This window comes from Corvus cornix, chromosome 19 (genome assembly GCF_000738735.6).
Source record: "Corvus cornix cornix isolate S_Up_H32 chromosome 19, ASM73873v5, whole genome shotgun sequence".
Lineage (NCBI taxonomy): Eukaryota > Metazoa > Chordata > Aves > Passeriformes > Corvidae > Corvus > Corvus cornix.
In genome coordinates this window covers 5,788,398-5,801,500 of record NC_046348.1, presented here as the reverse complement: position 1 = coordinate 5,801,500, position 13,103 = coordinate 5,788,398, and the positions used below count along the sequence as shown (strand labels likewise).

The 13,103-nt window shown below is 53.9% G+C and overlaps 2 protein-coding genes across 5 annotated transcripts; both read left to right on the top strand.

Annotated features, from left to right (window-relative positions):
* The first annotated feature begins 2,696 nt into the window (after positions 1-2,696).
* On the top strand, positions 2,697-5,256 carry CHCHD2 (coiled-coil-helix-coiled-coil-helix domain containing 2). The gene is made up of 4 exons (XM_039562966.1): positions 2,697-2,904; positions 3,482-3,728; positions 4,321-4,471; positions 4,936-5,256. The coding sequence occupies exons 1-4, from the start codon at positions 2,855-2,857 to the stop codon at positions 4,944-4,946; spliced, it is 459 nt and encodes a 152-aa protein (XP_039418900.1). The 5' UTR covers positions 2,697-2,854; the 3' UTR covers positions 4,947-5,256.
* Positions 5,257-6,491: 1,235 nt separating this feature from the next.
* On the top strand, positions 6,492-13,103 carry PHKG1 (phosphorylase kinase catalytic subunit gamma 1). Of its 4 annotated transcripts, none has more exons than XM_039562964.1 (10): positions 6,492-6,594; positions 8,344-8,477; positions 8,760-8,935; positions 9,214-9,268; positions 9,898-9,963; positions 10,138-10,301; positions 10,839-10,929; positions 11,686-11,839; positions 12,002-12,052; positions 12,796-13,103. In XM_039562964.1, the coding sequence occupies exons 2-10, from the start codon at positions 8,395-8,397 to the stop codon at positions 13,045-13,047; spliced, it is 1,092 nt and encodes a 363-aa protein (XP_039418898.1). In that variant the 5' UTR covers positions 6,492-6,594; positions 8,344-8,394; the 3' UTR covers positions 13,048-13,103. The 4 variants fall into 4 exon arrangements, with proteins under 4 accessions (XP_039418898.1, XP_039418897.1, XP_039418896.1 ...); XM_039562963.1 differs by having other exon boundaries at positions 11,911-12,052; positions 12,796-13,101; XM_039562962.1 differs by having other exon boundaries at positions 6,493-6,594; positions 11,927-12,052; positions 12,796-13,100.

Below are 13,103 nucleotides of genomic sequence, written 5' to 3'. Positions count from 1 at the left end.
GGTGATGTGAGCCTCAGCCCCGTTCTCCAGGTGCTTTTCCGTGATTTTTGGACAGAATGAGCCGAACTCCCGCATCCTGCAGACACAGAGAGCCCATCTGGTGTGCAGAGGGCCTGTTACACTCCCCAAAGTTCAGCACGAGATTTCCTGGGGTGTGCAATTTGGATAAACGATACAAGACGCGTATCAGAAGTTTGTTTTTCCTAGCGCACACCACAGCCTGGTGCTCCACTTGGCTCGGGAACAGCTGCTGATGGATTCCCCCAGGGCTCGGGAGATTACACCTTGCACTTGAGCAATGGGATTTCATTACTTGTTTCCCAGATCTGGGATCGCATTCCGTCACTCTGGGTCACAATAAAAACGGACACAACCCAAAATCAGGGCTGGATCTTCTCTCTTTCACAGAAGAAGCATCGACACCTGCCTGGTGCTTAAAGAATCACTTAATCCCTGTGGTGTACCCACACAAAAGTCATGGCAGCTGGAAAAAAACAATCTTTGTTCGCTGTAAACATCACCACAACCACCGTTATTGCTGATTTTCGGGATGGCCACCGGCTACTCGTTCTCTTGCCCTTCCCAAAATCCTTGTGCGTTGTGGGCATCAGCAGATGCGAGGGTGAGCCGGTACAAAAGGGAGCTCTGGAGTCTTCCCAAGGAAAGCAGGAGAACAAAGCACAATGGCAGCATTCATCCCGCCGGCAGTGCCATCCTGCCCTCATTGTTCTGCAAAACAAAACAAATCCAAGAGGGACGCGGCGGCAAAATGACTTCAAGCGTCAAGAATCCCTCTGCCAGCAAAAGAAAAAAAAAAAAAAGAAAAAAGAGAAAAGGGAAAATTGAAAACTATTAATTAAAAAGCATTGAGAAAAGCACTCATTAAGAAACGAGTTGCTTGAACTCTAGAAAAGCGAAATTATAACTCCTGCTTTCTATGCCGTGATTTGCTTTCAGTGGGAACAAGGGACAATGGGAAAGGAGTGGAGATGACCGAGATGGAAGAGGGTGACCAAAAAAGAAATAACAGATGTACTAAAGCACGAGGAAAAGAAAGCACCCTCTCCCATACATTTATAGCCCGGCCCTTAAATAAGATGAGGTTTAGTCAAAGCTTTTCTTTTTGATAAAGCGAATGGACACGTGCGATGTGTGTCCCTGGAAGCAGCAGCGGTGGAGGAGCGGGGCTGAGCTCTGCCCTGCCAAACTCCGGAGCCATCTGTGGGCATTCCGGGCCAACCGCAGGGGAGAAGGTGCCAGCTCTGCAGTGAATTACTGCCTGTCTGGAGTGCTCCACTCATAAAGCTTCGCAAAAACCCCAAACCCAAACCGGGGGAGCGGCCAAGATGGAGAGAGGCCAAGAACCAGGGAGAAGAAGCTCTGAGAGACGAGCTCCTGCAGCAAGACCAGCAGTGTGAGCTGACACAGATGTCCCTGTTCTGAACGTGATTTATCATTTATATTTATCTCCTAATAACTCTCACATCAGCAACTGCTTTTCTGAGCTGTACTTCTGCTCTATAAACTCACAATATTAGCACTTCTTTCACAACAGTTACATCCCCTGATGTAAAAGATGTTGAAATGCCTGGTCTTTCACCTCCTTTGTAAGTGAAGAAACTGTGAACAAGCAATTTTTTTGTCATGAATTATCCCAACTATTGACTGTGGTATCCCATATTATTGCTGCTGTGTATAGAAACAGCTTGATTAATACAAGAGTTAATAAATTCATTAAAAAATTCATTTCTCCAAGTAGACAGTGTCTCTAAAGCAAGGAGACAGCCCCTGGGTGGGGATGAGGGGGCAGGAGGGACCCTTGCTTCTTTTTTTGGGGTGAAAATCGCAGAATCACAGAATGGTTGGGGTTGGAAGGGACTTCTGGAGATCATCCAAGGCAGGGTCACCTGGAGCAGGTGGCACAGGAACACATCCAGGTGGGTTTGGAATGTCTCCAGAGAGGGACACTGCCGGTTCCAGAGCTCTTTCTCCTCAACGTAAAGTTCTTTCTCATGTTGAGGTGAAACTTGTTGTGTTTTCGTTTACGGCCATTACTCCTCGTCCTGTTTCTGGGCATCACCAAAAAGAATCTGGGATGGTCCTCTGGCACCCCTTGGAGATATTTCTATGGAATGATGGGATCATTCAGGGATCAGCCCTCTCTGCCCCAGACTGAAATCTAAAATGTGAAACTCCGCTGAAAGGCTCAATTCCGAAGGGCTTCTGGAGGCTCCTTCTCCACAGAGAACATTTCTCTGAAGGCTGGAACACTTTCATTGCGATTTAGGTGTTTATTTTGACTAAAAGTCCCACACAGACTGGGGTCTATCGCGATTTGGGTGTTTATTGTGACTGAGGATCCTACAAGGAGTGAGTTTATCGCGATTTAAGTGTTTATTGTGACCGAGAACCCTGCACGTGCGTATTTATCCCAATTTAGGGGTTTATTGTGGCTGAAGGTGCCGCAGACGCAGGTTGATCGCTATTTATTGTGACCGATGGCTCCCCAGGCGCGGGTTTAACTGCAGTTTAGGTGCTTATTTACTTACAGTTTATTTATTGTAGGTGCTTATTTACTTACAGTTTATTTATTGTAGGTGTTTATTTATTTACAGTTTATTTATTGTGTTTATTTATTCACACCGCGGCGCCTCAGGCGGGCGGAGGGGGCGGGGCCTCCGCACAAGCCCCGCCCCGCACGCGGCGTCCCGGAAGTGACGCAGCGCGCGGTGACCTTCAGAGGCGGCGGGCGGGTGTCGGGTCGGGCCGTGCCTCTCGGCGCTTCCTCCGCTTCTCTCCGCGCCGCTCGCTGATTCCTCCCGCTCCCCTCTGCGCCGCTCCACTCCCCGCCGCCATGCCCAGGGGCAGCCGCAGCCGCACGTCCCGCGTGGCGCCCCCCGCCAGGTGAGGGCCGCCGGAGCCCCCTTGCTTTCCTCTCCTTCCTCTCGCCCCCGCGCAGGCCGCGGCGGCCTGGCCGCCATTGTGCAGGCGGGTGACGCACTGGGGTGGTGGCAGTGCCCGGCTGGTTTGAACTGAGGTGGCTTTGGGTTAGTTGGACGGCTGGGGGGGACGGAAGTGTGGCTGCTCGGCTGCAGGGCCTGGACATCAACGCCTTGTTAATCAACCGCTTTTGGGTCGTATTTTATTTTTCCCCAAACAGTACAGCCCTATGCGAGCTGGGGAATGGCCAGGCTTTAAAACAGGCGGAAAGAAGCGTGTAATCCTGACCCTGTCTTGCATAAGCCGCTCACCAGAACACGGAGTTCATGCATTCAGAGTGTAGCAGGGGTGTGTGTGATCCCAGCGTGATCCTTGGGGCCACGAGTTGCACTGGCGGTCCCTGTGTGTCCCTCCCAGCTCGGGACTTTCTGTGCTGGAACGGTGAACTCCTGGCCCTGCAGCCACGTGGCTCCTGCCCGGCGTGGTTTGGATTGACGATGATGATGATGATGAAGTGAGGTTTTTCTTTGTGTCATTGCAGCCGGGCACCCCCGATGAGAGCCGCGTCTCCATCGCCGGCTCCTCGGGCCTCTGTCCCCGCAGCGGCTCCGCCTTCTGCCGTGGCGGCCCCAGCGCCGAGGCAGCCGGGACTGATGGCCCAGATGGCCACCACTGCTGCCGGGGTGGCCGTGGGCTCGGCCGTGGGACACACCATCGGGCACGCCATCACCGGAGGATTTAGTGGAGGGGGCAGCTCCGAAGCTGCCAGGCCTGATATCACTTACCAGGTGAGGGGAAGCACAGCTGGACACCGACTGATGGGCACAGTTGATTTGGAAGATCAGTTCCACGTGGGCTGAGGGAGTTGCTAGAGCCTTAAACACCACATGAATCATAGCTGGGGTACTTAAAGTCTTTATATAGTCTATAGACTATATATATATGTAAATAAAACCATATATAGTCTGTAGCTATGGACTGAATCTCCAAGGTAACTCACCATGAATAATCTTAAAAAGAGTTCAGAGGGATTCAAGAGTGATTTGTGCTGGTGGCAGGATATCAGTGTTATTTTCTACTGTATTATTCCTCTGATTCAGGCAAGACTTCCATGTTCCAGGTCTGATGTTGGTGAGACCTTTGATACACTCAGAGTTACCTGAGTGTATCAAAACCACTCAAGTGTTTGTAACTTCAAAAACTGCTCGGAATGTGGCATTCCACTCCTGGAAAGTTACTTTGTTTTTCAGCCCTTTACTTGTTTTCCGTTTAAAAATCATGAAGATTTTGACTAAAATGCAGGAAAGATATCTCGGCAAGCAGTGTGGGGATGGTTTGGCTTCATTGGAAGGGTCCTTACAGAGCTGTTTGGTTTTTCAGGAGCCCCAGGCTGCTCAGGCTGCCCAGCAGCAGCAGTATGCTCCTTGCCAGTACGAGATTAAACAATTCCTGGAGTGTGCTCAGAACCAGACTGACCTCAAGCTGTGCGAGGGCTTCAGTGAGGTGCTCAAGCAGTGCAGGGTTGCCAATGGTAAGTACACAGTGCTGACAGGCAACTGTTACATGGGATAATTGGTAAAATTATCATGGAATGATGTCCTGGGGTTTTGATCCATCTGGTGAAGGGTGGGGAGTGATGAAGGTGCTCTTAAGTCAGGTAAAGCAGCTGCTGTTCTGTTGGGCTTCATGCTGGAGGTGATGGGGTGGAGAGAGGGTGAACTCCTGATGCTTTTGTGCTGGTGCATGGATTGAAGATGACTGGAAAAGTGGCAGCAGCACATTTGGGGAATTAGCAGAGCTCTAAGGACAACAGAACCATCCTGTCCTGGAAGGAAGGAGGTGGCTGTGCACCAGTGCTGATGTCTGCAGCTCAGCATATCCCAGAAAATGTATGAGGGAAGGGGGGAACACCCTGACAAATCTGTTTTATGGCAAGGAAAACCACCTTTCCATTCAAGGATCCAGAACTTACTGAGATAACTCCTTTCCTTTCAGGTTTGGCCTAAGCCTGCTTGAGGCTGCTGAAGATCATCTTGCAAGAACTGACCTACGAATGAAAACAAAAAGCTTCAGTAATAAAATTTAAAGCTGTCTGGTATCTTGTTAGTCCATATATTCACACTCTCATCCCTGTGGCTTGACTTCTGCCATAGCTGCCTCCGATGTGATACAACTTCACAGCCGCAATTTAATTTAGCACAAAATGGAAGAGTGAATAATAAAGCAGAATGAGCGAACGAGGGTTTAACTGATTTTGCTGATTGTTGTGTTGAACGTGTGTAATGTGGTCTATAAATAAACTCTCTCTAGAAGTCCCTTGCTTTAGTTGAGTGCTGGAGTTGAGCTTAAAGGGTGAGGAGGTGAGAATTGATTTTGGCAGGGTGTTTTGCAGCTCTTTCATCCTGTGATGGGGCTGAACCCTGAGAGGATGGTCCTGTGGCCTTTCCCTCCTTCCTGGCTCAGGCAGGTGACAAAGCCACTGCTGCTACATGAAAATAATAATCACTATTTAAAAAGTATTTACTGATGCAAAGTGCAAACCCTCCTTTTTCCATCGGAGGGAGCAGCCACATCGTGCCTTGCTGAAATCCTTGGGGCTGATAGAGTAAACACCCTCCTGGACATCACTGGAAAAGCCTGGATAAGCTGTGCCCCCACCAGGAAGTGTGGTGGGGAATAACCCTGCTCTGAAAAGCGCAATTCCTGTTAAAAATGCTTTCCTAGCTTGACCTGTTTTTCCTGAAGTGCTGTTCTGCTGTTGGATGTTCTGCCTGTTCCTAAAGCCCTTCATCTCGTGCCTGCAGTTCCTGGAAATGAAAGTATTAGATCAGTGTTCAAAATGGAGAAGAGTCACCTCACACAGGGGGGATGAGGGCAGAACTGCCTGTCCTGGTGACATGAGCAGCTTCGCTTCTGCTGATGAAACTCCCATCTCATTTCTGCGGTGTTTCAACGTCCTGGTGAAACTGAAATAAAACCAGTGCGGGGTTTGGGCCAATCTGGGACAAGAGGAAATGGCCTTAAGATTCGGTTAGCTACTAGAAAAAACGAATTCACTGTTTGGATGGTCAGGCACTGGAACAGGTTTCCCGGAGAAGTTGTGGAGTCACCATCCCTGGAGGTGTCCAAGAGGCGTCCGGACCTGGCGCTGGGTGATGACCGAGCGGCTCACTGGTGGCAGTGCTAGGACCGGCTGCTCTTAAAGCTCTCTCCCACCTTTCCCGATTCCACGATTCTCTGCTCCCAGCCCGTCCCGCGGCCCATCCCCGCCGAGCCGTCCCGTGCTCGGGGGCAGCCCCGGCCGGGCGGGCGGCCGCAGCTCCGGGCGGCCCCACAGCGACACCCCGGGGAGGAGGGCCCGGGGCCGCGCCGGGGCTCGGCGGCGGAAGGGTTAAACCGGGGAAGTCCCGCAGCTCCGGGGCGGCCCCCGGCCCCCCCTTGCCCCTTGCCCGGCCATGCCCGCCCGGCGCCCGCCGCTGCCAACTCGCGCTGCGCTTTCTGCGGGGCCGGGCGGCGGCGGCCGGCCCTGAGCACTCGGCTCCCGGCGGCTCCCGGCGGCTCCCGGCGGCTCCCGGCGGCTCCCGGCGGCTCCCGGCGGCTCCCGGCGGCTCCCGGCACCAGGCCTGGGCCCAGCCCGGCGCTGCCCTCAGCGAGGTGAGGAGCCGGCGGCGGTGAGGGGAGGGTGTGTGTGGGGGGGGTCCTGCCCCGGAAAACTCCCGTGCTCAGCGTTCTTTGTCTCCGGGTCAGCGGCGGGAGGGGCGGGGCAGGAGCACCCCGGGGCAGAGGGAGAGGGGCCGCATTCCCCTGCCGGCCTAAAAGCTGGCTTTTGCTTGAGCTTTGTGGGTTTATCCCAATGGATATTGGAATACCCTTCGTCCTCCTCAAAGACCCCCCCCGCTTGGCAGCTGCGGGCGGGGGGCGATGCCCAGCGCCTCTCCCTCAGTGTTCCTCAAGGCAGAAAATCCCCTCACGACGCTCTGTGCCCCCCTTGCACACTGATAATAAACCCAGGGTATCCCCTTAGAGCCCTGCACCGGCTGCTTATATAATTCAGGGTGTTTTAAACAAACTCCCGGGCTCTTCCCTGCCGGGAGAAGGCAGCACGCAGATTCCAGGCTTCTCCCGGCAGTGCTCCGTGGATGCGCCCCAGTCTCCAGCCCTTCCCCACAACACCAACCCCCAAGACCTGGATTTTCAGCTTCAAAAATAATCAAAGGTTTTCGTTACCCCCCCATCTCAAAGATACTTTATTTCCCCCACTTCCTGATCCTGCCTCTCGTTTATTTCGGCTTGGTTTGGCATTACTCACAGTATTTCCAGCAGCTAAAATTTTGTAAATTAAAGCAAACTCATGGCTGTTTAGAAACGCTCCAGCCCGTGTTAAACATCCCTGGCAGCAGCAGCCAAAACACCGCATTGGTCCTTAAAACCAGGTCAGGACAGATACACATTGCTAATGAGATTTAAGTGTACTTAGAGCTGCCAGTGCCCTGGCAGAGTTACTGAGAGGAGGGCAAAGGAAAGCCCACAGAACCGGGGATCTCCTGGCCACCTCTGTCCCTTCCTTCAGCAACAAACTGTCACTCCAAAGGGACAATTTTGCTGCGTGGGCTTGTAAGAGCTGCTTTCCACCCTAAGTGCTTGGACTCTGTGTATGGGCACAAACCAAGCTGTGTAGACCCCCCCTCCCCCCCCCCCCCCACGCCTGAAATAGGATAAAGAAATGGGATGAGAGCCTTTCAGGAGTTGTGGAGGCTGCTGGCAGCTGCACAGGAGTGGCTGAGGGAGCTCTTTCAGCTGCTGTCCTCATGCTGGCTCAGCTCTCACTGTTCCCAGTCCCTCTGTCCCCACCTGCACCCTGACCCACCCAGCCCCTCTTGCTGCTTCACTGACCCTCACCACCTCTTTTTCCTCTTCAGTCCCTTTCCATTCCCTTGAAACACGATTTTCCCCTCCTTATTCTCAGCCAAAGACAACTTTGTCATGTTAAAAATAACAAGGAAAAAAAAAAGAAAAAAAAAGGCAGGTTCTAGCCCTCGAGGTGGTGTTGGTGTGGGGTGGTGTTTCTGGAGGCTGCTGCTGTGAGCTGGGTGCAGGGAAGGGATGAGGTTTTGAGGTGCTGCAGCATTTTTTCCCCAAAGCCTTGGCCCCAGCCAGGCTGGTTCTGCCCCTGGGGACAGTGAGGCTATGGGGAAATCCAGTGGGATTTCTCCTGTTCCCAGTGGGATCTCCACAGCGTGCCAAGGACAGAGCATGGCTTTTCCAAGCAGCAAAATACCCACTTTGGTTTTTGGTCCAGGATCATCCTCCTCCTTCCTCCTCAATGTTCTTTCTTCTGTAAGGGATCAAGGATCCCAGCCCTGGGAGCAGTGAGAGCTCATCCTCACTCTTTTTTCCTTGCAGCTCCTTTCTGCCCTCAGACAAGCCCAGGGTGCTGCCTGACAGGAGCCAGAGATGACCAAGGAAGAAGATCTACCAGACTGGAACTCATCCAAGGAGTTTTATGAAAAATATGAGCCGAAGGAGATTTTGGGCAGGTAAAGCTTTTATTTTTGGCAAGCAGCTTGTTTTGGTTCCATGTCCTCCAGTGCCAGATAGGAACAGTGTTCCCTGGGAATCTGATACAAACAGGGCCCACAGCAGCATGGGGCTAAAAATAGCATGGAACAGCACTTTCCATCAGCTCAAAACCTTCTGTCCCACCGAGACAGGGTGACAGAGCGAGACCCGCTCGTGCATGAAAATCCCAGGCTGCCCAGGTGCCGGTGGCTGGGCAGGCAGGGATGGAACCCCCCTTTTCTCCCTGTTGTCCCTGGCAGGGGGGTGAGCAGCGTGGTCCGGCGGTGCATCCACAAAACCACGAGGCAGGAATACGCCGTGAAGATCATCGACATCACGGCAGGGAACATCTCCCCCAAGGAGGTGCAGGAGCTGCGGGAAGCCACCACCAAGGAGATCGACATCCTCCGCAAGGTCTCGGGCCACCCCAACGTCAGTAAGTCAGGCCCTGAGCATCCAGTCAAGGGGAGTTTCTGCCCAGTTTGTTCCTCAGGGTGTCCCCAGGAAGGGTTTTTGGGGTGAAATCCCTGGGTGATGTAGGGCACCTGTTCAGAGCGTTGTTTGCTCTCCCTCCACACGCACCCCGGCAGTGCCCCCCATGTTGTCTCCCAACCACAACACTAGTGAAGATCAACTCCTCATTAACTCAATTAGCAGTTTAATCAGTGGCTTTTGGTCCATTGCTGTGCTCACAGCCCCTGTGCTTTATTCCAGTCCAGCTGAAGGACAGCTATGAATCCAGCACCTTCTTCTTCTTGGTGTTTGACCTGTAAGTACCAGCTGGCTCAGCACTCCGGGCCCACTCCCTCTCTGAAGATTGGTCCCAGCTTTTTATGGCCCAAAAATGGCAAAGTGGGGGGACAACCAGCTCTTAAGGTAGAATGAAGCCTCAACTACTGCAAGCTCATTGCAGTCCTGCTGCCAGCACTGTTTCCCCTCTGTCAGCGGCTCAGTGCTGCTCGGGTTTCCCTATAACCTTTGGTGGGAGCTGTCATGCATCCCTGAGGGTTATTTATATGCTCAGTGGGACCAGGCTGTCTGCAAAGCCACAATTCCTAATGCCAGGGCAGTGCAATGGATGTCAGAGCAGTGGGATGGCACTGGCAGACCCCCATCCCTGCCCCATCTTTGATGGTTGGACTTGCTGATCTTAAAGATCTTTTCCAACCTTAACAATTCTGTGTTTCTATCCAAAACTTGCCCTCTCCAGGCACAGCCTTTTCTCCTCCTGCCTGATACTTTACTGAAATATATAAAAGCATTTTTACCCCTTTTTCTGAAAGTTATTTTGGGCCTTTAAGGGGCACAGACCCCTGGGTGATCCTCCCCAGGGACTCAGAGCTGGTTTGCTGTTTCAGCTCAGCCTCTGCCTCACTCTGTTTCCCCTCCCTCGTGCAGGATGAAGAGAGGGGAGCTCTTTGACTACCTCACTGAGAAAGTCACCTTGAGCGAGAAAGAAACCAGGTAAGGCCGGATGCAGAGGGGTGAAGATCACCTTGCAAGAGCAGAGCGTGTGTTTGAGACACCCTGGGCTGTGTCCCTATGCTCAGGGCTGAGAGCACTGTCCCTGTCCCCATCCCTGGGACTGTGGTGCCAGTGGATATTTGGGAGAGGGAATGAGCTGTCCCCCATCCTCAGGAAGATCATGCGAGCGCTGCTGGAAGTGATCCAGTACCTGCACTCCATCAACATTGTCCATCGGGACCTGAAGCCGGAGAACATCCTGCTGGATGATGACATGAACATCAAGCTGACAGATTTTGGCTTCTCCTGCCAGCTGCACGAGAATGAGAAGCTCAAAGGTAGGGGGCTGGCGAGGTGGGGGGATGCTGGGCTGGCCCCTGGTCACCCCACTGTTGCAGTGCCCCTGGCGAGTTCTTCCAGCCCCACTCTCTCCCTGTCTTACCTGTGGGTACAAATCGGTGCTGTTTGGCTGATTTTGCTGTCCTCACAGACAAGTTCTGCCTGCACACAGCCTCCTCTCTCCTTGCCATGAAAAAGCTGCTGCTCTTTAGGAAAACCATCCTAGTCATTCCACTTCTTTTTTCCTCCAGTTGATCCCCGTTACCCCATCCACTTACAGCCCAGCATTATTTCCCCCAACTCCTACATGCAAAGAGCCACACATCCAACAACAGATATCCCCTCCCACAAGCATCCATATAATTTTCTTTACTCACTTTTTAGCCACTATAATTCACCAAAGTCACCACTGAGATGCACACAAGTTGCAATTCCTCCCTGTGACACCATCCCTGCAAAGATCCCACCTGGGGGTGGGTAGGGATGGCACCTGCATGGCTCAGGGGATGCTCTGCCCTGTGTCCCTGTCCCCACAGAGATCTGTGGCACTCCTGGCTACCTGGCCCCCGAGATCCTGCAGTGCTCCATGGATGATGAGCACCAAGGCTACGGGAAGGAGGTCGATATGTGAGTGAGAAGCTGAGTGTTTGGAAAGAATGAAATGATGCACCAAAAGCTTGGTGGATACCCCTCACTGGTGGCTGTGAGGGGCTGTCAGGGTCACCAGGGGGCTCTGGCACAGAGCAGGGGGAGAAGCAGCCTGGGGACAAGCCCATCTCCCCACTTTACCCCATTGTGGGAGGGAAGGCAACACTTTCTGTTCATAGAAGTCAGCTTGGGCTGGGCTCCGAGACATGGGGCTTTTAAACACATCTTGTGCAGCCCCTGAGAGAGCAGCCAGCTCAGGGCAGCCCACCAGAGCTCTGCAGGGCTTTTGCCACCACCTCTGGTGGCTTCAGGCTCAGGGGTCTGCAGTGGTCAGAGCTGTGACCGACCACTCAAAACACACTGGGGCATTACATCCCCTTTTCAGTTTGAGCCAGGACACCTGGCACCTGCATGGCCCGAGTTATGCCCTAGGGCATCCAGCCTGGCTGCCATCACCAAGCCCCACTCCCTTCCCTAAAAAAACTCTGCAAGGGTCAAATGCTCCATCTCAAGGCATCCTCCTACAGCATCCAGGGAGCAACTCCCCATCAGCTCAGCTCAATCCCCCCCCTCCAGCAGCGAGCTCAGCCCCTGTCCCCAGGCACATGCAGGGCAGTTCTCTGCTGGTTTTCCAGGGGTACAAAGGCAGGTGTGGCCACCCCTGGGGTGCAGATGCAGCTGGGTGCCCCTGGGCTGGTGCAGGGGTGCTGGAGGGTCTGTGTGGGCTGCCCACAGGTGGAGCACCGGGGTGATCATGTACACCCTGCTGGCCGGCTCGCCGCCCTTCTGGCACCGCAAGCAGATGCTGATGCTGCGCATGATCATGAACGGCGATTACCAGTTCGGCTCCCCGGAGTGGGACGACCGCTCTGACACCGTCAAGGACCTGGTAGGTGCTTGGGTTGGGAAAACTTGGGAGTGGAGGGGGTGTTGCAGATCCCTGGGATACCCCAAATTGAGCCGGTGGCCTGTGCAGATCTCGCGGTTCCTGGTGGTGGACCCGCGGCAGCGGTACACGGCGGGCCAGGCGCTGGCACACCCCTTCTTCCAGCAGTACGACGTGGAGGAAGTCCGGCACTTCAGCCCCTTCCGGAAATTCAAGGTGGGGATGAGGCTGGGAGCTGCAGGAACCAGCGGTGGGATGGGTTTTCCAGCTGAGCTGGGAGAAACTGGGAGTTGGGCAAGGCTGATGGGGCTGGGGTTTGGGAGGGTGCGGCAGCCTGGGTGCAGGCTCACAGGAAGGATTTAAGGGAGAAACTGCCTCTCACCTCCAAAAAAAACATTCAAAGAGCTGGAGTGTTTAGCCTGGAGAAGAGAAGGCTCCAGGGAGACCTCGGAGCCCCTTCCAGTGCCTAAAGAGGCTCCAAGACAGCTGGAGAGGGACTTTGGAGAAGGGATGGAGTGACAGGGCAAGGGGGAACAGCTTCACAGTGCCAGAGGGCAGGGTTAGATGGGATATTGGGAAGAAATTCTTGGCTGTGAGGGTGGTGAGGCCCTGGCACAGGGTGCCCAGAGAAGCTCTGGCTGCCCCATTCCTGGAAGTATTCAAGGCCAGGTTGGATGGGGCTTGGAGCAACCTGGGATAGGGGAAGGCGTCCCTGCCCATGGCAGGGGGTGGAGTAAAATGGGCTTTAAGTTCCCTTCTAACCCAAACCATGCTTTGATTCTGTGATTCCCTGGCATGAACCCCTGCCCTTTGCCAGCCCCACAGGAACTAAACTGTGCCAGGCACTGAGCTCCTGCCTGACTCCCCCACATGGGAGTGGGGCAGTGGGGATGTGCTGGGGGTGCTCCGGCCCCGTTGTGGGAATCCCCCTGAATGCCAGGCTGTTCCCTGTGCCACAGGTGATCTGCCTGACAGTCCTGGCCTCGGTGAGGATCTACTACCAGTACCGGCTGGTGAAGTCAGTGACCAGGGAGCTGGTGGTCAGGGACCCCTACGCCCTCAAGCCCGTCCGCAAGCTCATCGACGCCTGTGCCTTCCGCACCTACCGCCACTGGGTGAAGAAGGGGGAGGCCCAGAACAGAGCTGCCCTCTTTGAGAACACCTGCAAGGCCATCCTGCTCACCCTGGCAGCCGATGAGGGGCTGTTCTGATCACCACTACCCCAGCCCCTGGCTCACAGTAGGCGAGTAAAATCTTTGAAAACAAA